Below are 12,647 nucleotides of genomic sequence, written 5' to 3'. Positions count from 1 at the left end.
CGGGCAGCCATCTTCCGGGAGAAGGACTATGACAGCCTCTCCCAGCCCAGCTTCTTTGGCAGGTTCGTTAGGTGGATATGTTAAATGAAGGGAGTGCACATGTCTTCCTCTTAGCAGTATACACATCCCTGATATTACCTATTTCATTTTCTTCCCTCTGAGCTGGCCCAGAACAGCTGCCCTCTGGGTCCTCCTTTCTAGCCAAAATCCAGAGCTCTTTGAGCTCTTTTTTGATTTTCATGATGAAAAGTCGTGTATCTTACATTTATGGTGCTAATTAAAACGAAGATCAAAGCAGGATACAGAGCCATACCACATACTTCTGTAAAGCTTTACACACACTAAGCCATGCCTTGCATACATACTGTAATCCTAGGAAGGCTTGTCAGAGAAGCGAGAAACCTTTCCAGTGTAGTAGGACAAATGATCATCTCTAGTTTTCAAAGATTCTCAGTATCCCTCAGCATCCTGTGAGGAGCTTTACGGTTGTGACATCCCCCATTGTTTAACAAACCCTTTTCCAGATTATCTCATCTTTTTTGTTCTTCCAGTACTTCTGCCCTGAGAGAACCAAGTGAGTTTATGACATATCACATGCTGCTTGAAATGTCAGCAACTTGCTTTCCTTTTGCATGGCCCTTGGTGGCTTACTCTTCTTTCCTGGGAGCAACGGGATGGTGAGACATTTTGCTGCCTTCTACAGTTGTCTGTAGATGCTCCTTTTGGGGCTCTGTCTGTCCTAAATTTCACAGATCACCTTTAAGATCTTCATTTTCCTGTTGGCCGTATCTCCCTTGCTCCCTTCTGCCATTTTGCCCTTCATCAGAACCTGTTCATTTATTACTGCACCCAAAATCCTGGGTAGCATGCCTCCCAGCAACTCACAAAATATTGGGCAGCTGCTGGAGCTGCCTCCCTGTCATCCCAATGTGCTCAAAGCAACCATGGTGCCTTCTTCCCACCGGTATCTGCTGAGCAATGCCCAGATTTGAACTTGAATTGCGCTGTCTGCAAAAATAAATAAACTCTTTTCACCCTATCCTGGAAAAGCCAAGCTTTTTTATTCTGTAGTTTGTCTCTTTTTTAAAATTATTTTTAATGAGCAGCTAATTCTCCTAGTGCTAAGCTGATAAATTTGTATTCTGCCTCTCCTCACAAATGCTGGAGCACAAGGCCAGAGGTCCCTGCAGCACAGGGGTCACAGGGCACTGCTGAGGACCTGAATGACCACAGGCTGCTGATGGAGCCCCTCCAGCTCTTTCTGTTGTCTCCCATCAGTCCCCTTGCAGACCTGTTCCTCTGCCCTCTGGCCCTGCATCCCCCCCCCAGTGCCCACCAAACTGTGGTCTCTCAGCATGACAAAGACCATGTCTTCATTCCTCACCTGCCTCATGTTCTTCACCTCTTCATGGGTGAGGAGAGCAGGGGTCCTCAGGTGCCCCTCTTTGAGGGGGACTGTGCCTTTCCCCACCATGAAGGTGGCATTGCACCTAAGTCAGGCTTCCCCCATGCTTTCTTCAGCCCCTCTTGCATTTAATGCTTGTGTGTCTCAAGCCAGGACAGTGGGGCTCCAAGGGCAGGGGCATTTCTGTAAGGTCGCGTCCATGGTGGTGGAGGTGGGGTGGGGAGGAGAGGCTGGCAGGATTTGGGTTGTCTGTAGGGGACCCCAGGCACAGGGTGCAGAGGAGCCAGCAGCGTGGGTGCAGGGAAGGGCATGGCGGCTGGGGAGCTGTGGCCACGTGTGCTGCAGTGTCACTGCCACGTTTTCCCTCCTTTGGAAAGGAGAGCTGTAGGGGAGCTTTGAGGGCCACAGGGCAAAACACAGCTGCATCCAGACAGGAGCCACAGGAGTGGAATCCCACCGCCCTAGCATGCACACATGCCCAGCCAGCCATGCAACAAGGACAAACAAGGCTGCTCAGGCAGTAAATCTGGGTGAGGTAGACTGCACCACCTCTTTTGGAGGTTCCCTCTTCCACGGTGAGCTGCTTGTGTTTGTGACACTGAGTCCAGCAGCCAGTCACACCGCTGGCAGCAAAGCTTTCTTGGTAACGGGGCTGGGAAGGGTCCTCTTGAGCCATGACAATGGGCAAACCAAAAATAAAACAGCAGCAAAAGCAGCCCTGTGTTAAAATTGTTGTGGTGAAAGCACTACCAGGCTTTTCACTTTTCCTAGCAAGCATGCCGCAGTCCCATGGCCATGGCTCAGGGGCTTCAGAAAGAGAGCTCACTACTTTCTCCTATTAATTATTACCCTGGCGTGGAGGCTGGCAGTCCATACAGCTCAGCAAGGGGAAAGTTAGGGCATTCCCCAGCCAGCCCCTCTGCCACAGCTGGGAAAGCTCATGTGAAACATAAGGAATTCTACAGGCAGTGGGATCCACATTAGCAGCTGGCATCATTGCACAGAAAAAAACACGCGGACACCAGCAGACTGCAAACCAGTACATGATACTCCCCACGCTGCTACCTGCAGCCTCAGGGATGACTTTCAGTGGGCTCTGCTGAAAGACAGAGGATGGAGCTGCTGCCCATCATCTCACAGCAATTCCACGTCAAAGACTTTACAAGCTAAAAAAAAGAAAATCACACAGCAAGCAAAACGCAGCTCTAAGAGAAAGAGGAAAGGAGTGGAGCAACATGCAGGTGGTTCCCATAGGGCATTCAGCTTCATGTTTTGTCACTTCACCGCCGTGTGGGTGGGAGATGTCCTCTTCAGTCAGAGTCAGAACTGCTGCTTGAGCTGCTGGAGTGCTGGATGAGATAAAAGAACTTCAGGGTAGCATGGAAACAACCCTTTTTCACACCATTTCTGATAGGTGCTAGCGCTCCTGTGGTGGGTGCCTGTTCCTGGCACCCAGCTGGGTCCAGGCTGAGCCTGCAGCAGTGGAGGCTGCAGACCCACCTCTCCCCAGGTGTCTTTGCTCGCCAGCAAAGGGGGTCCCCTCAGGATTGCAAGCTGGTAAGTAGTTAATGTCAAGGCTCTGGGACCATGCAAAGGACGAGCCTGTGTAGGAGTCAGCACACCACCACGGCCTCAGACAGTAAACCCCAGCTGGGATACCTTGACTTGAAGATAAAATACCTCTTAATAACATCACCGCAATGTTTATTGCAATGCTTTTACAAAACACATTTTAGAGTTTGGAGCCATTATTTTTCTGCTTGAAGAATATAATTATGGGCATATGGTGGGAGGGCTGGGTCTTTTATTATTATTTTACAAGGCTGTTCAGGCCAATGAAGCAAATTCCAGAAGGATCCTGCTCTCTGCCACACAGTGAGAGGAGCTGATGGTTTGCTTTGTTTGGGAAATGCTCCTACCTCTGATTGTGGAACTGGGGTTTTGTTTAGCAGTCCCTCACTCAGACCTGTTCTGGATGGTGCCCATCCCTGGGAATGGCATTTTCTGCAGCATCTACTCCAGGCACAGAGAATTGCTTCTCCTTTTTTTTTCTGGTTTGTTTGTTTGTTTGTTTTTAAGAGGAAACTGAACAGCTCGTCTGGTGCAGGACACTGAGCAAACATCCCTTACAGAGGCATGACTTGCTCTCAGGTGAGCAGGACAAAGTCCTGGGATTTAATACACTGCGTGGTGTACCCTGACCTGCGTCACTGTTTCAAATGGCTTCAAGGAATTTCACGGATCACATTGCAAAAGATTTGCTTGAAATGATTCATGCTTGCCTATATATTAACCAAATGGGAGTCTCCACATCTAAAAATAGCCACTGAGGTGTTGGCAGCCTGCTTCAGCCACTGCAGGGTGGAAGAGGGGAGCCCCAGCTGCCCAGGCTGGATGCTGTGGCATGCCTGAGGGGGTCCGAAGGACCACAGCAGAGATTTGGAAGGGTCTGCTGCCACCTCACTCTTACCTTGTCTCCATGGTGCTTGGAATGCTTCTTCTTGTGCTTCTTATGGTGCTTCTGATGGCACACAGGGGGGTATGGTGGGCACCCCGGCATTCCCGGTGGTCCTGGATGGGGGTGCCCATGGGGGTGCTGCCCCGGCAGGTAGGGACCAGTTGGAGGGGGGCCACAGGGATAGCCACCTGTGGGTGGTGGGGGATAGGCTCCAGGGGCACCAGGTGGCACTGGAGGGTAGCCAGGGTAGGGACCTGCTGGAGCACCAGGACCAGAGTATGCCGGAGGGGCAGGCGGGCAAATTTGCACTTGCGGTGGTGGCACCGCTCCGGGCACGCCTAGGAAGAAGGGGGGGCTGTTAGCAAGCAGAGCTGGGCTCTCCCCAGACAAGCAATGCAGGCAGTTGGTGTACCCATGCACCCAAAGGACCCCTCACAGTCCACCCCCTCCTTGCAAATGATGCCCCACTGCCCTTTGGTATGCAAGTAATCCTCCCAGGTGCCCATGGTGATTGCACTGAGCCCCTCACCAAGCCCCAATGGCTGTGTGGTACCCACAACCCTGCCCAGCCCCACGATCCGTCACCTGGGTTGGGGTTCCACATCCTCTGCGGCCCTCAAGCTGCAAGAGAAGGACAGGCACTATCAATGACCCCTCACGGCACCTCCTGTCATGGGGACATCATCTCCCTGCCAGAAGCTGGAACCTGGCTCCCCTGCCCCACATGTCTGCCCCCGGTAGAGGCTGCGCTCGCTTCCCCAGGAGGGAGGGGCTGCCCCCCCCTCTGTGCCCCCCCAAAGCCTGGGCATGTGGTTTCCATCGTTAATGGAAATTATAAACCAACTCCAGCCGAGCCAGGGTGCCCAGCCCATGTCCTTGTGGACCATGGGGGGGCTGAGGGCACCCTGTCTCAGTGCAGCAGCAGCCATGGGGATGGTGCAGCCTGGCCCACAGATGCCCGTGCTCCCCCTGCCCCCGTTCTCCGCAGCTGCCCTGTGGCTCTGCCAGGCGCTGCTGCCTCAGGAAGCCGCTTTTGCTCACCGAACCTGCAGAAAAGTTCCCAGCAGACACGATGCTGGCTGCCCCCTCTGAAAGCACCACTGCCAGCACAGCTCTCTCGGGATGGCAGGCACCTGTTAAATACTGGGGCCTGGCCCGGGCAAGGAGGGGTGCGGTGGGCAGGGGTGGCACCACAGAACGGTGGAACTGGCCGCACCACTCCCTGTGCCACACTGTCACCATGGGCACGTGGGAAATGTCAACATGCCGCTCCCAGGCGGCACAAAGGTCCACAGGGCTGATAAAAACAGGGGACGGAGGGTGGTGGTTTCACCTCCTGGCATCAGGTGATGGGGTGAGTCAGGTGTCCCCACCATGAACCCTGTCTGGGTGCTCCCAGCATGGGCAGAATGTCTGGGCTGGCCAGGGGACTGGCACAGGGTGGGGGGTGTCACCATCCCACAGGCACTGCTATGGGACAGTGGGTCTCAGAGTCCAGCTAATGACTCCCTGTGACACTGCTCAGGGTGCTGCCATGGTGTGCGGGTGGAGGAGGTGATATCTGCCATCAGACATGGTCAATAGAGACAGGAGGAAGAGCTGGATACCCTGATGCCCAGGTTTTCCTCTCAGTAGGTCTATGAGGAGGGGGCAGAGCTCCTCCCATCCCATCCCCATCATCCCACTAACACTCCCAATGCTGCCTCACATTCAGCAGCACTCTCTTCCCTGGGCCAGTGAGCAATGCAATGGGCTGGTCTCATCATGACTGTCAAAGACACCTCGCAGAAAGGACCATGCCAGGCCTTGCCCCAGCCCTGTGGGCAGAGGGGTGTCTCAGGGGAGTTTCTGGGCACAGAAACACACAGGGGTGTGTGGGATCTGGAGGTGTCCATGCATAGGGATCTCCTCCTGGTCAGCACCATGGGGTCCCTGCTGTCACCTCCACTGGGAGCCCTGTGGCTCCAGGGATGGGCAGATGGGGACTACAGTCCGAGCCCCAGACAGCAAAAATCACCCTTGGCCTGGGAAAGACCAGCAGGGGACATGTTGCTGGGATCTGCCTGAGAGGAGCAGCAGTTCTGAGGCAGATACCAAAGGAGCCCAGGCAGGGATGAGCATGTTTGCCATCTGTATTTGCCACTGTAGAGCCCTCAGACCATCCCGGAGCCCCTCTCAGGCCCTCTTCTCCAGCAGTTCCAGAACAAGCGCTGAGCCTTGCTTCGCCTCCTCCAGCAGCGCAGACACCTTCTGAGACATCTACAGAGGGAGGGAGAAGGTGCATTGTTTGCCACTCAACAGGACAGAAGAGCCATCCACTGTCCACCCCATGCAGCCTGCTGGTGGCAAAGGGAGGGGGTGCCCAGGCATGAGGGAGTTCATCTCCATCTCTGTCCCCACCTCATCCCTGCCACCAGAGCCAGGGTACACACACAGCCCCTGCTTACAGCAAGCTTGAACTTCTCATCTGTTATGTCCTTGAGGTTGATCATGACATTGAAGTAAGCTCCAAACACAGCTGCTTCCAGCATTTTGGCTCCTACCTAGGAAAAGAGGAAGTCCTCAGACTGAACCAGTGCACCCCCATACGGTCCTGCAGCAGGGCAGGCCCTTATGCTGCAGGACTCCCACCCTCCGTGACCCAGCGGCACACAATGCTTTCCAACCCAGTATTTTCAGGACATGGCTCTGGCAGTGGGAACCATTCATGGCCTTGCCACACAGGTGAGAAAACTCAGGCAAGGCTGGTGGAGGTCAGCTCTCCTACAAGGCTTGCAAGCTGCCAAGAAGTTAGCAGGCAGAAACCACTGGCCAGTTTGGGAAGTGCAGCTGGAGAGATGCATCCTGGAGGTCAGGATAAAATGGGACACCTTGCACAGAAAAGCAGTGAGCCCGGCAGCCTCCAAAGTCCCAGCCAAGGCAGCCTGTGAGCCCATGGGCCATACCTGGATGTCGGATTTGCAGGCCAGATTGCAGTGGTGTGCCAGCTCCTTCAGAGCAGGCCAGAGCCCATTCACTTTCTCTGCCAGGGTACAGGGCACCCTCACGGCTGTCTTCAGGCCCTGTTGCATGGCAGCCATGCGTCTGGGAGTGGGGACAGCCTTAGAATGAGCACTGAGTGGCCGTGCTTCCCCAGCCTGCAAGTCCCCACCAGCCCAGCTCACCTCTCCCGCTCTTCAGCGGTGCTTTTTGGCAACTTCATGGCTTCCTGCAGGCAAAGAAAAGCAGATTTTCTGCCATTTGCTCCAAAACCCTGCATGCCTTGCGTTGGGGACCAGGGCAGACCCACTAGTTTCCATGCTTTTGCAAACCTCCTTTAGGTGATGATGTCCCTTCCCCTGGCCCTGGCTTGGGCCAAGGTCACAGGCCTGTTCCTAAGGACACTGGGGCACAGCGATGCCAGCCCCCCTCCCAGCTGGAAAACCACCCACTTCCCCATGGGACATCTGCCACCAGTGTGACCTCACCATGTAGCTGCTGAAGGCACGGGAGTCAGCATCCACCATTGCCACCAGCTCATCCATGGCCTGGTGAAAGGGGGGGATCAGCTTCCTCATGATAGGGTCCAGCTCCTCAAACTGCCGCTTCCCATAGCTCATCAGGCCCACCATGCAGCCCAGTGCTGCTCCCTGCGAGGGCACAGGGGTAAATCCTCCAGCAGGACACAGCGCCCGCCGCTACCTTCATGCCGACTCCCCTTAGGGGCTCGGCACATCCAGAGGACCCCCAGGCAGGCAGGGATCCCATTCTGGTGTGGGGCATGTACCAGGGCGGCCGCGGCTGCAGACACGGAGCCTCCTCCCGGTGCTGCTGACCTCCCACCGACTGCTCGCACGAAGGCGTCCAGTGGCTTGGCCACCAGCCCCCGGTCCACCTCTCCTGCCTGCACCAGGTACCTGCAGCACAGCAGCCCCATGTGGCAGAGCCCCCCAGGTGCAGGGACACCCACCACCACCACCCAGTCCCTTCTCACCTGGCACTGCTCCCTCCAAGAGGTTTTCATCCACCCCTTGGCTATGCAGGCAGCTGAGAAGGGGGCTAGCCAAAAAAACCCAGCAGGAGGGTCAGGAGGAAGACAAGGAGCCCCATAGGGACTTAGGGGGTTGCTCTGTATTAGAAGGGTGGGCTTGTTTGGTGGGACAGAAACACACCTGCAGCCACATCCCTGGGGACGATGACAAGGGCTTAAAGTGCTCATCCTGATTTCACCTTGGCATGGGTGAATTTCCCTTCCTCACACCCCGCAGACATGCATTTTACACTGGGCACTGCAGCACAGCACCTCTCCTTGGAGGGCAGCATGTGAGCCAGAGGCAGTGAAATTTGGGCTGGGGTGGAGGATTTAACATGTACATGCTCAAGTTTGGCTGCAAAACTTGCTCCTGCTGCCCACCTGAGTGACCTAGATTCCCCCCTCCCTGCTTTCACAACCATCAGCATTTGGGAGCAGGGACCACCCCACGACTGCACAACAGCCGGCAGAGATGTCCCCTGGGTGTCAAGAGGGACTGGGTGCAGGCGCCACTCCCAAAACAAGCTAAGTGCAAGATGCAGGAAGCAGGGTCCCCCATCTGGACAGGGATGGGCACCATGATGACAAGCAGGATGGTTGGTCCTTACTCGATGATGCGCTCCCGGGGGTGAAACGGAGATAGGGAGTCCAGGCCCAGCCGGCTGACCACCTGCAAGGAACAGCACCACCATGTCAGCCCTGTCACGATAAGTCCCATTGCCTCTTCATTCCCTGCTATTAATTAACCATGGGTGATCCAGCCCTAGGACAGAGTTGCTCAGGCCACCACCTGGGGAGAGGACAGCCAGCGTCACCAGTCTGTCTCATCCCAGATTTGGGGGCGGTGTGCGGCTGCCTACAAACAACTGGAAACTGCACGGATAAATAATTAGCTTGCTCTTATCTAGCACGTTCCCCATAGGGTGGAAAAGTCCCTCCCTCCTGCAGCTGAAAAGCAGAGCCTGTCTCCTCAGTTCCAGCTTACGCTTACGCTGGTACTGGGGCAGTTTCCCATAACACCATGCACCGCCCTTGACCTGGGGAGGTCTCCTTCCCCTCTTGGCCTCCATGCAGGCAAGCTGGGCAGCTGCTGCCTGCACTCCGTCCTCGCGGGATGAGCACTCTGCTTCCCGAGCAGCTCAGTGTCCTCAGGACCATAAAGCAACTTGTCCCACTCACTGTGCCCTCACAGCTTGCCAGGCACCATCCCTGGAGACAAGTGTCACACCTGGGGACTGCCACAGTCCCAAATCTCTGCTCAATGCCACTTTGAGAGGCTGAGGGCAGGGGGAGTGTCTCTTTCATGATCCCACCCTTGTGTTGTTACCAGGAGGAGTCACGTTACCAGCCTGATCTTCTGTTCCTCCTCCAGGATGAAGAGTTTTTCCTTCTTGATATAAAACTCAGCCGTATCCAGCATGGCCTTCTTGGGGACAAGCCCCACCAGCTGGGACCCCACCACAGGGAGGTTCAGTGCCTGCAAAGGACATCACAAACTTGACTGTCCTGAGAGCCACCTGCCCTACTGCCACTACCACCCCAGCCTGATGGTTCTTATCCCTTCCCAGGACCTGGGGAGCTTTCAATGGAGGAGTTGGTGGCTAGCAGCAAGTTGCTGAGCTTTTGGGGTTTTTGTGCTATTCAGCACTCTGCCCACCTTGGCTGAGCTGAGCATGAGAAAAAGCAGAGCATGACCTGGGGATGGGGAGAAAAACTTGGAGGGAGACATCTTCTGTGAAGCCCCTATTGAAAGAAACGTGGTATGCCACCCGTCACCACTCACCTCTGCATCTCGGCAGACCTCCTCATAGACAGCATGGAGCGGCGTGGTCTCAAAGTCCAGCAGGTTTGTTGAAACCTGGGCTATATTCTCTTCCTCCAAATACCAGCCAATGCCCTGCACCTTCTTCAAACGCCCAGGCTGCCAAGAACTGTCATGGTCAAGGCATGGCCCAGGAGGTGCACGGGCAAGCAGGTCTGCTCCTGGCATGCTGCCAGCATGAGGGTACCTGGTCAGTGCTGCGACCCTGTTCGCGGAGGTTGAGGGCGATGCGGTGAGCCAGTTCCTTGGTGCACAGCAGGTTGACGTTGTATGCAATAAGGAAGGTCCGGGCACCTGTCACTGTGGCCCCCCACTGGGGGACAAAGGTTGGGGGCCCAAAATCGGGAGCCCACTCTGGTTTTGCAAGCTGGGGAGGAGGGAGGAAAGCATGTGGGCTAGCACCACTGAGCAGCATGAGTCCCTCCCAGGGACAGCATCTCCCTCCCCAGCATGGCATCTGCCACAACCACCTCCGTGTTCAGCAGCACCCAAAGCATTTCATCAGCTCCTCTCGGTGCAAAGGGACCATGCCAGCCCCTGGCACCCTCCCCGAAGCCAGGCAAGTGCGGCTCAGCTCTGTCCGGACCATGCCGCCCAGCTGGGTGCTTCCAGGCTCACCTTCTCAGGGAGTGCCTCGTACTCCCCAGCACGGATGGCAGGCAGGGCTTTCCTGCTCTCCTCCCGCGCCGCCTCTCCATACAGATAAACTGCAAGACAGCCAGGGGTGGCCACTGCTGGGCAGGGGCTGGCAGCATGTTATCTAGCAGGGTCTGGTTTTGCCCATTTGGGAGCAAACCCCATTTGGTTAAGCTTTTGCAAAAGCTGTGCAGTTTCTCCACAGCTGGAAGCATGTGGGGTGGGACGGGATGGGCAGAGGTTCCTGGGACCCACTCACCAGGAACCCCCAGCTCTGCTGCCAAGCGCTGACCAAAAATGTGGGCGCAGGTGACGCACTCCTCCATGCTGATGTTCATCACTGGCACAAAGGGGCAGACATCCAGGGCCCCCATGCGAGGGTGTTCACCTGGTGATGGGGCAGATACAAAGATAGGTGCTGGGAAAATTGAGCAGAAAAGGAAGGAGGGCAGCCCTTTCCCAGCATCTTGTAGAGACTGAGCACTGCTGCTGTGAGGAAAGTTGAGTTGGCGGCAGTCATGTCTACTCTAGTCCAGGGACAGGAGGGATTCAGCCTCTCTGGATCAGGAGGATGAGCAAGAGCTCTGCATGGTCCCACCACCACCCATCCCAGCAGCACTGCTTGCTGCAGGTACGGTAATGTGCCATGCTTGGCCACCAGCAGCTGATTTTAGCTCCAGCCACACACTGCAGCCAAGGGATGCTCCGCACCAGATCAGCTCCTGCGCCGCCCCCAAGCTCACCTGTGTGCCGGCTCATGTCAATGAGCTGCCCAGCCACGCGGGCTGCGCTCAGTGCTCCTTCGACAACGGCCTCAGGGGACCCCACAAAGGTGTAGACGGTGCGATTGGTGGAGGCGCCAGCATCCACATCCAGCAGCACACAGCCCGGTGTCTGGGAGATGGCCTGCCCCAGCGCATTGATCACCTGCCAGACAGCAGAGGGGGGCAAGGCAGCTGAGCCAGCCGGACCCCTGCCACAGCCCCAGCTTCGCAAGGTGGGGGATGCCTTTTCTTAGCTCTCCCCCTTCCCACCGGCATTGGGGTTGGGGATGATCCCACAATCAGTGGGGATGCAGCCCTGCGCTGCAGAGGATGCAGGATCCAAAGACATAAGCATCCCACTCCTACCCAGGGGGTTTGGGACACCCCTGGCTCCCAGAGAGCCCCAAACCTGCCATGGTGAGGGAGAGACACCCAGTTGTTGCTGCACGTCAGAGACCACCATCACAAATTGCTGTTCCTGAGGATACTGGCCCCTGCCAGCTTCAAAACAGATTTAGCTCTACAAAGCCTGTTCCCTGAGGGAAGCAGTGGATTTATTGAAATTTTGGGTTTGCTGAACTCCCCTGCCCCCAGCAGGGCCAAAGTTCAGCCTGGGGCTGATGCCCAGCACAGATCCCATTAACCTGGATGACATGTTTTGGCACAACTGCAAGCAATATTTCTCTAAGGGGGTACAACAGACCACTTCGAGCCTTGGTGCTACAGCAACCTGTGGGCGGGGGGTGGGGGGTGGGGTGTGTGTGTTCGGGTCTGAGCCCCCACTTCTCATTGAGGTGCCAAAAGGGAGCAGAGGCTGCCTTTGGTCATTTTTGGCATTAGCCAGGCAGGGAAAGGTGCACAGCACTTCAAAGGAGGCAGGGCAGGGCCTGGCAGCGGGTGCTGCCTGCAATGGCCTCTCCACCAGGACAGTCCAGCTGTCCGCACCCAGCATCGCCCAGCCCTCAGCCTTCCACGCGCTCTCTCACCTCTTTGTTATTCCCCTCCGAGAAGTTGGGGACACACTCCACCAGCTTGGCCATGGTCCCAGGGTCTTCCTGCACCCCGTGGCCCCCAGTTCGGCTCCTCACACCCTGTGGGTTTGCCTGCCCTTTCCTCTTCCACTGCAGAGCAAAAGCCTCCCAGCACCCAACCCCATGGCCTCTTCCCCGAGCCGGAGTTTCTCATTAACTGCATCGATCAGTGGCCAGGAGTCAGAAAGGGTCCTGGATAAACAACGTTGTACTGCCCCTTCCGCGCCTCAAGCAGCTCAGGGCCAAGGGCGACGCCTGCTTGCCAGGGCCAGCCTTCAACACTAATTACCCACCAGTGCCAATTAATGGCTGGGAGAAGGTGATGCCACACAAAGAAAAGCATCTGCTCCACCGAGCACCATGCTGTGGCTACCGGATGGGACAGCCTGCTCCTGCCCAGGGCTCAGCAACGGGGACTCACCCAGCGCTATGCAACGGTGAGACACAGCTGCTCCCCAGGGAGGGGACCCCGTGGGACCCCAGCACGGGCAGCGGGTAAAATCTGTCGCTGTGAGCAGG

At 56.3% G+C, this 12,647-nt stretch overlaps 2 protein-coding genes across 2 annotated transcripts in view; one reads left to right on the top strand and one right to left on the bottom strand.

The window, feature by feature from the left end:
- Positions 1–84, top strand: part of COL6A2 (collagen type VI alpha 2 chain) — a 25,475-nt gene extending 25,391 nt beyond the window's left edge. The window contains exon 28 of the mRNA XM_035890268.1: positions 1–84. This exon is cut by the window's left edge and continues 49 nt beyond it. Within this exon, the coding sequence (XP_035746161.1) occupies positions 1–84 (84 nt within the window).
- Positions 85–6,038: 5,954 nt separating this feature from the next.
- On the bottom strand, positions 6,039–12,137 carry FTCD (formimidoyltransferase cyclodeaminase). The gene is made up of 14 exons (XM_009634675.1): positions 12,084–12,137; positions 11,077–11,260; positions 10,593–10,721; positions 10,316–10,404; positions 9,885–10,064; positions 9,659–9,796; positions 9,221–9,352; positions 8,484–8,545; positions 7,630–7,759; positions 7,331–7,492; positions 7,028–7,071; positions 6,809–6,947; positions 6,311–6,406; positions 6,039–6,122 (listed from the first exon to the last, which is right to left on the bottom strand). The coding sequence occupies exons 1-14, from the start codon at positions 12,135–12,137 to the stop codon at positions 6,039–6,041; spliced, it is 1,623 nt and encodes a 540-aa protein (XP_009632970.1).
- Between the last annotated feature and the right edge of the window lie 510 nt (positions 12,138–12,647).

This window comes from Egretta garzetta, unplaced genomic scaffold, assembly GCF_000687185.1.
Source record: "Egretta garzetta isolate BGI_Z169 unplaced genomic scaffold, ASM68718v1 scaffold732, whole genome shotgun sequence".
NCBI lineage: Eukaryota > Metazoa > Chordata > Aves > Pelecaniformes > Ardeidae > Egretta > Egretta garzetta.
This window is presented reverse-complemented; position numbering and strand designations above follow the sequence as displayed.

Bases quoted from the DNA above. Each gene is read 5' to 3' on its own strand.
- FTCD (XM_009634675.1), bottom strand. From the start codon at position 12,137: ATGGCCAAGCTGGTGGAGTGTGTCCCCAACTTCTCGGAGGGGAATAAC. The intron at 7,493-7,629 runs GTACATGCCCCA...GTGCCCTCGCAG, and splicing joins CTGCAGCCGCGGCCGCCCTG to GGAGCAGCACTGGGCTGCAT. The intron at 7,072-7,330 runs GTGAGGTCACAC...CTTTGCCTGCAG, and splicing joins GTGCCTTCAGCAGCTACATG to GAAGCCATGAAGTTGCCAAA.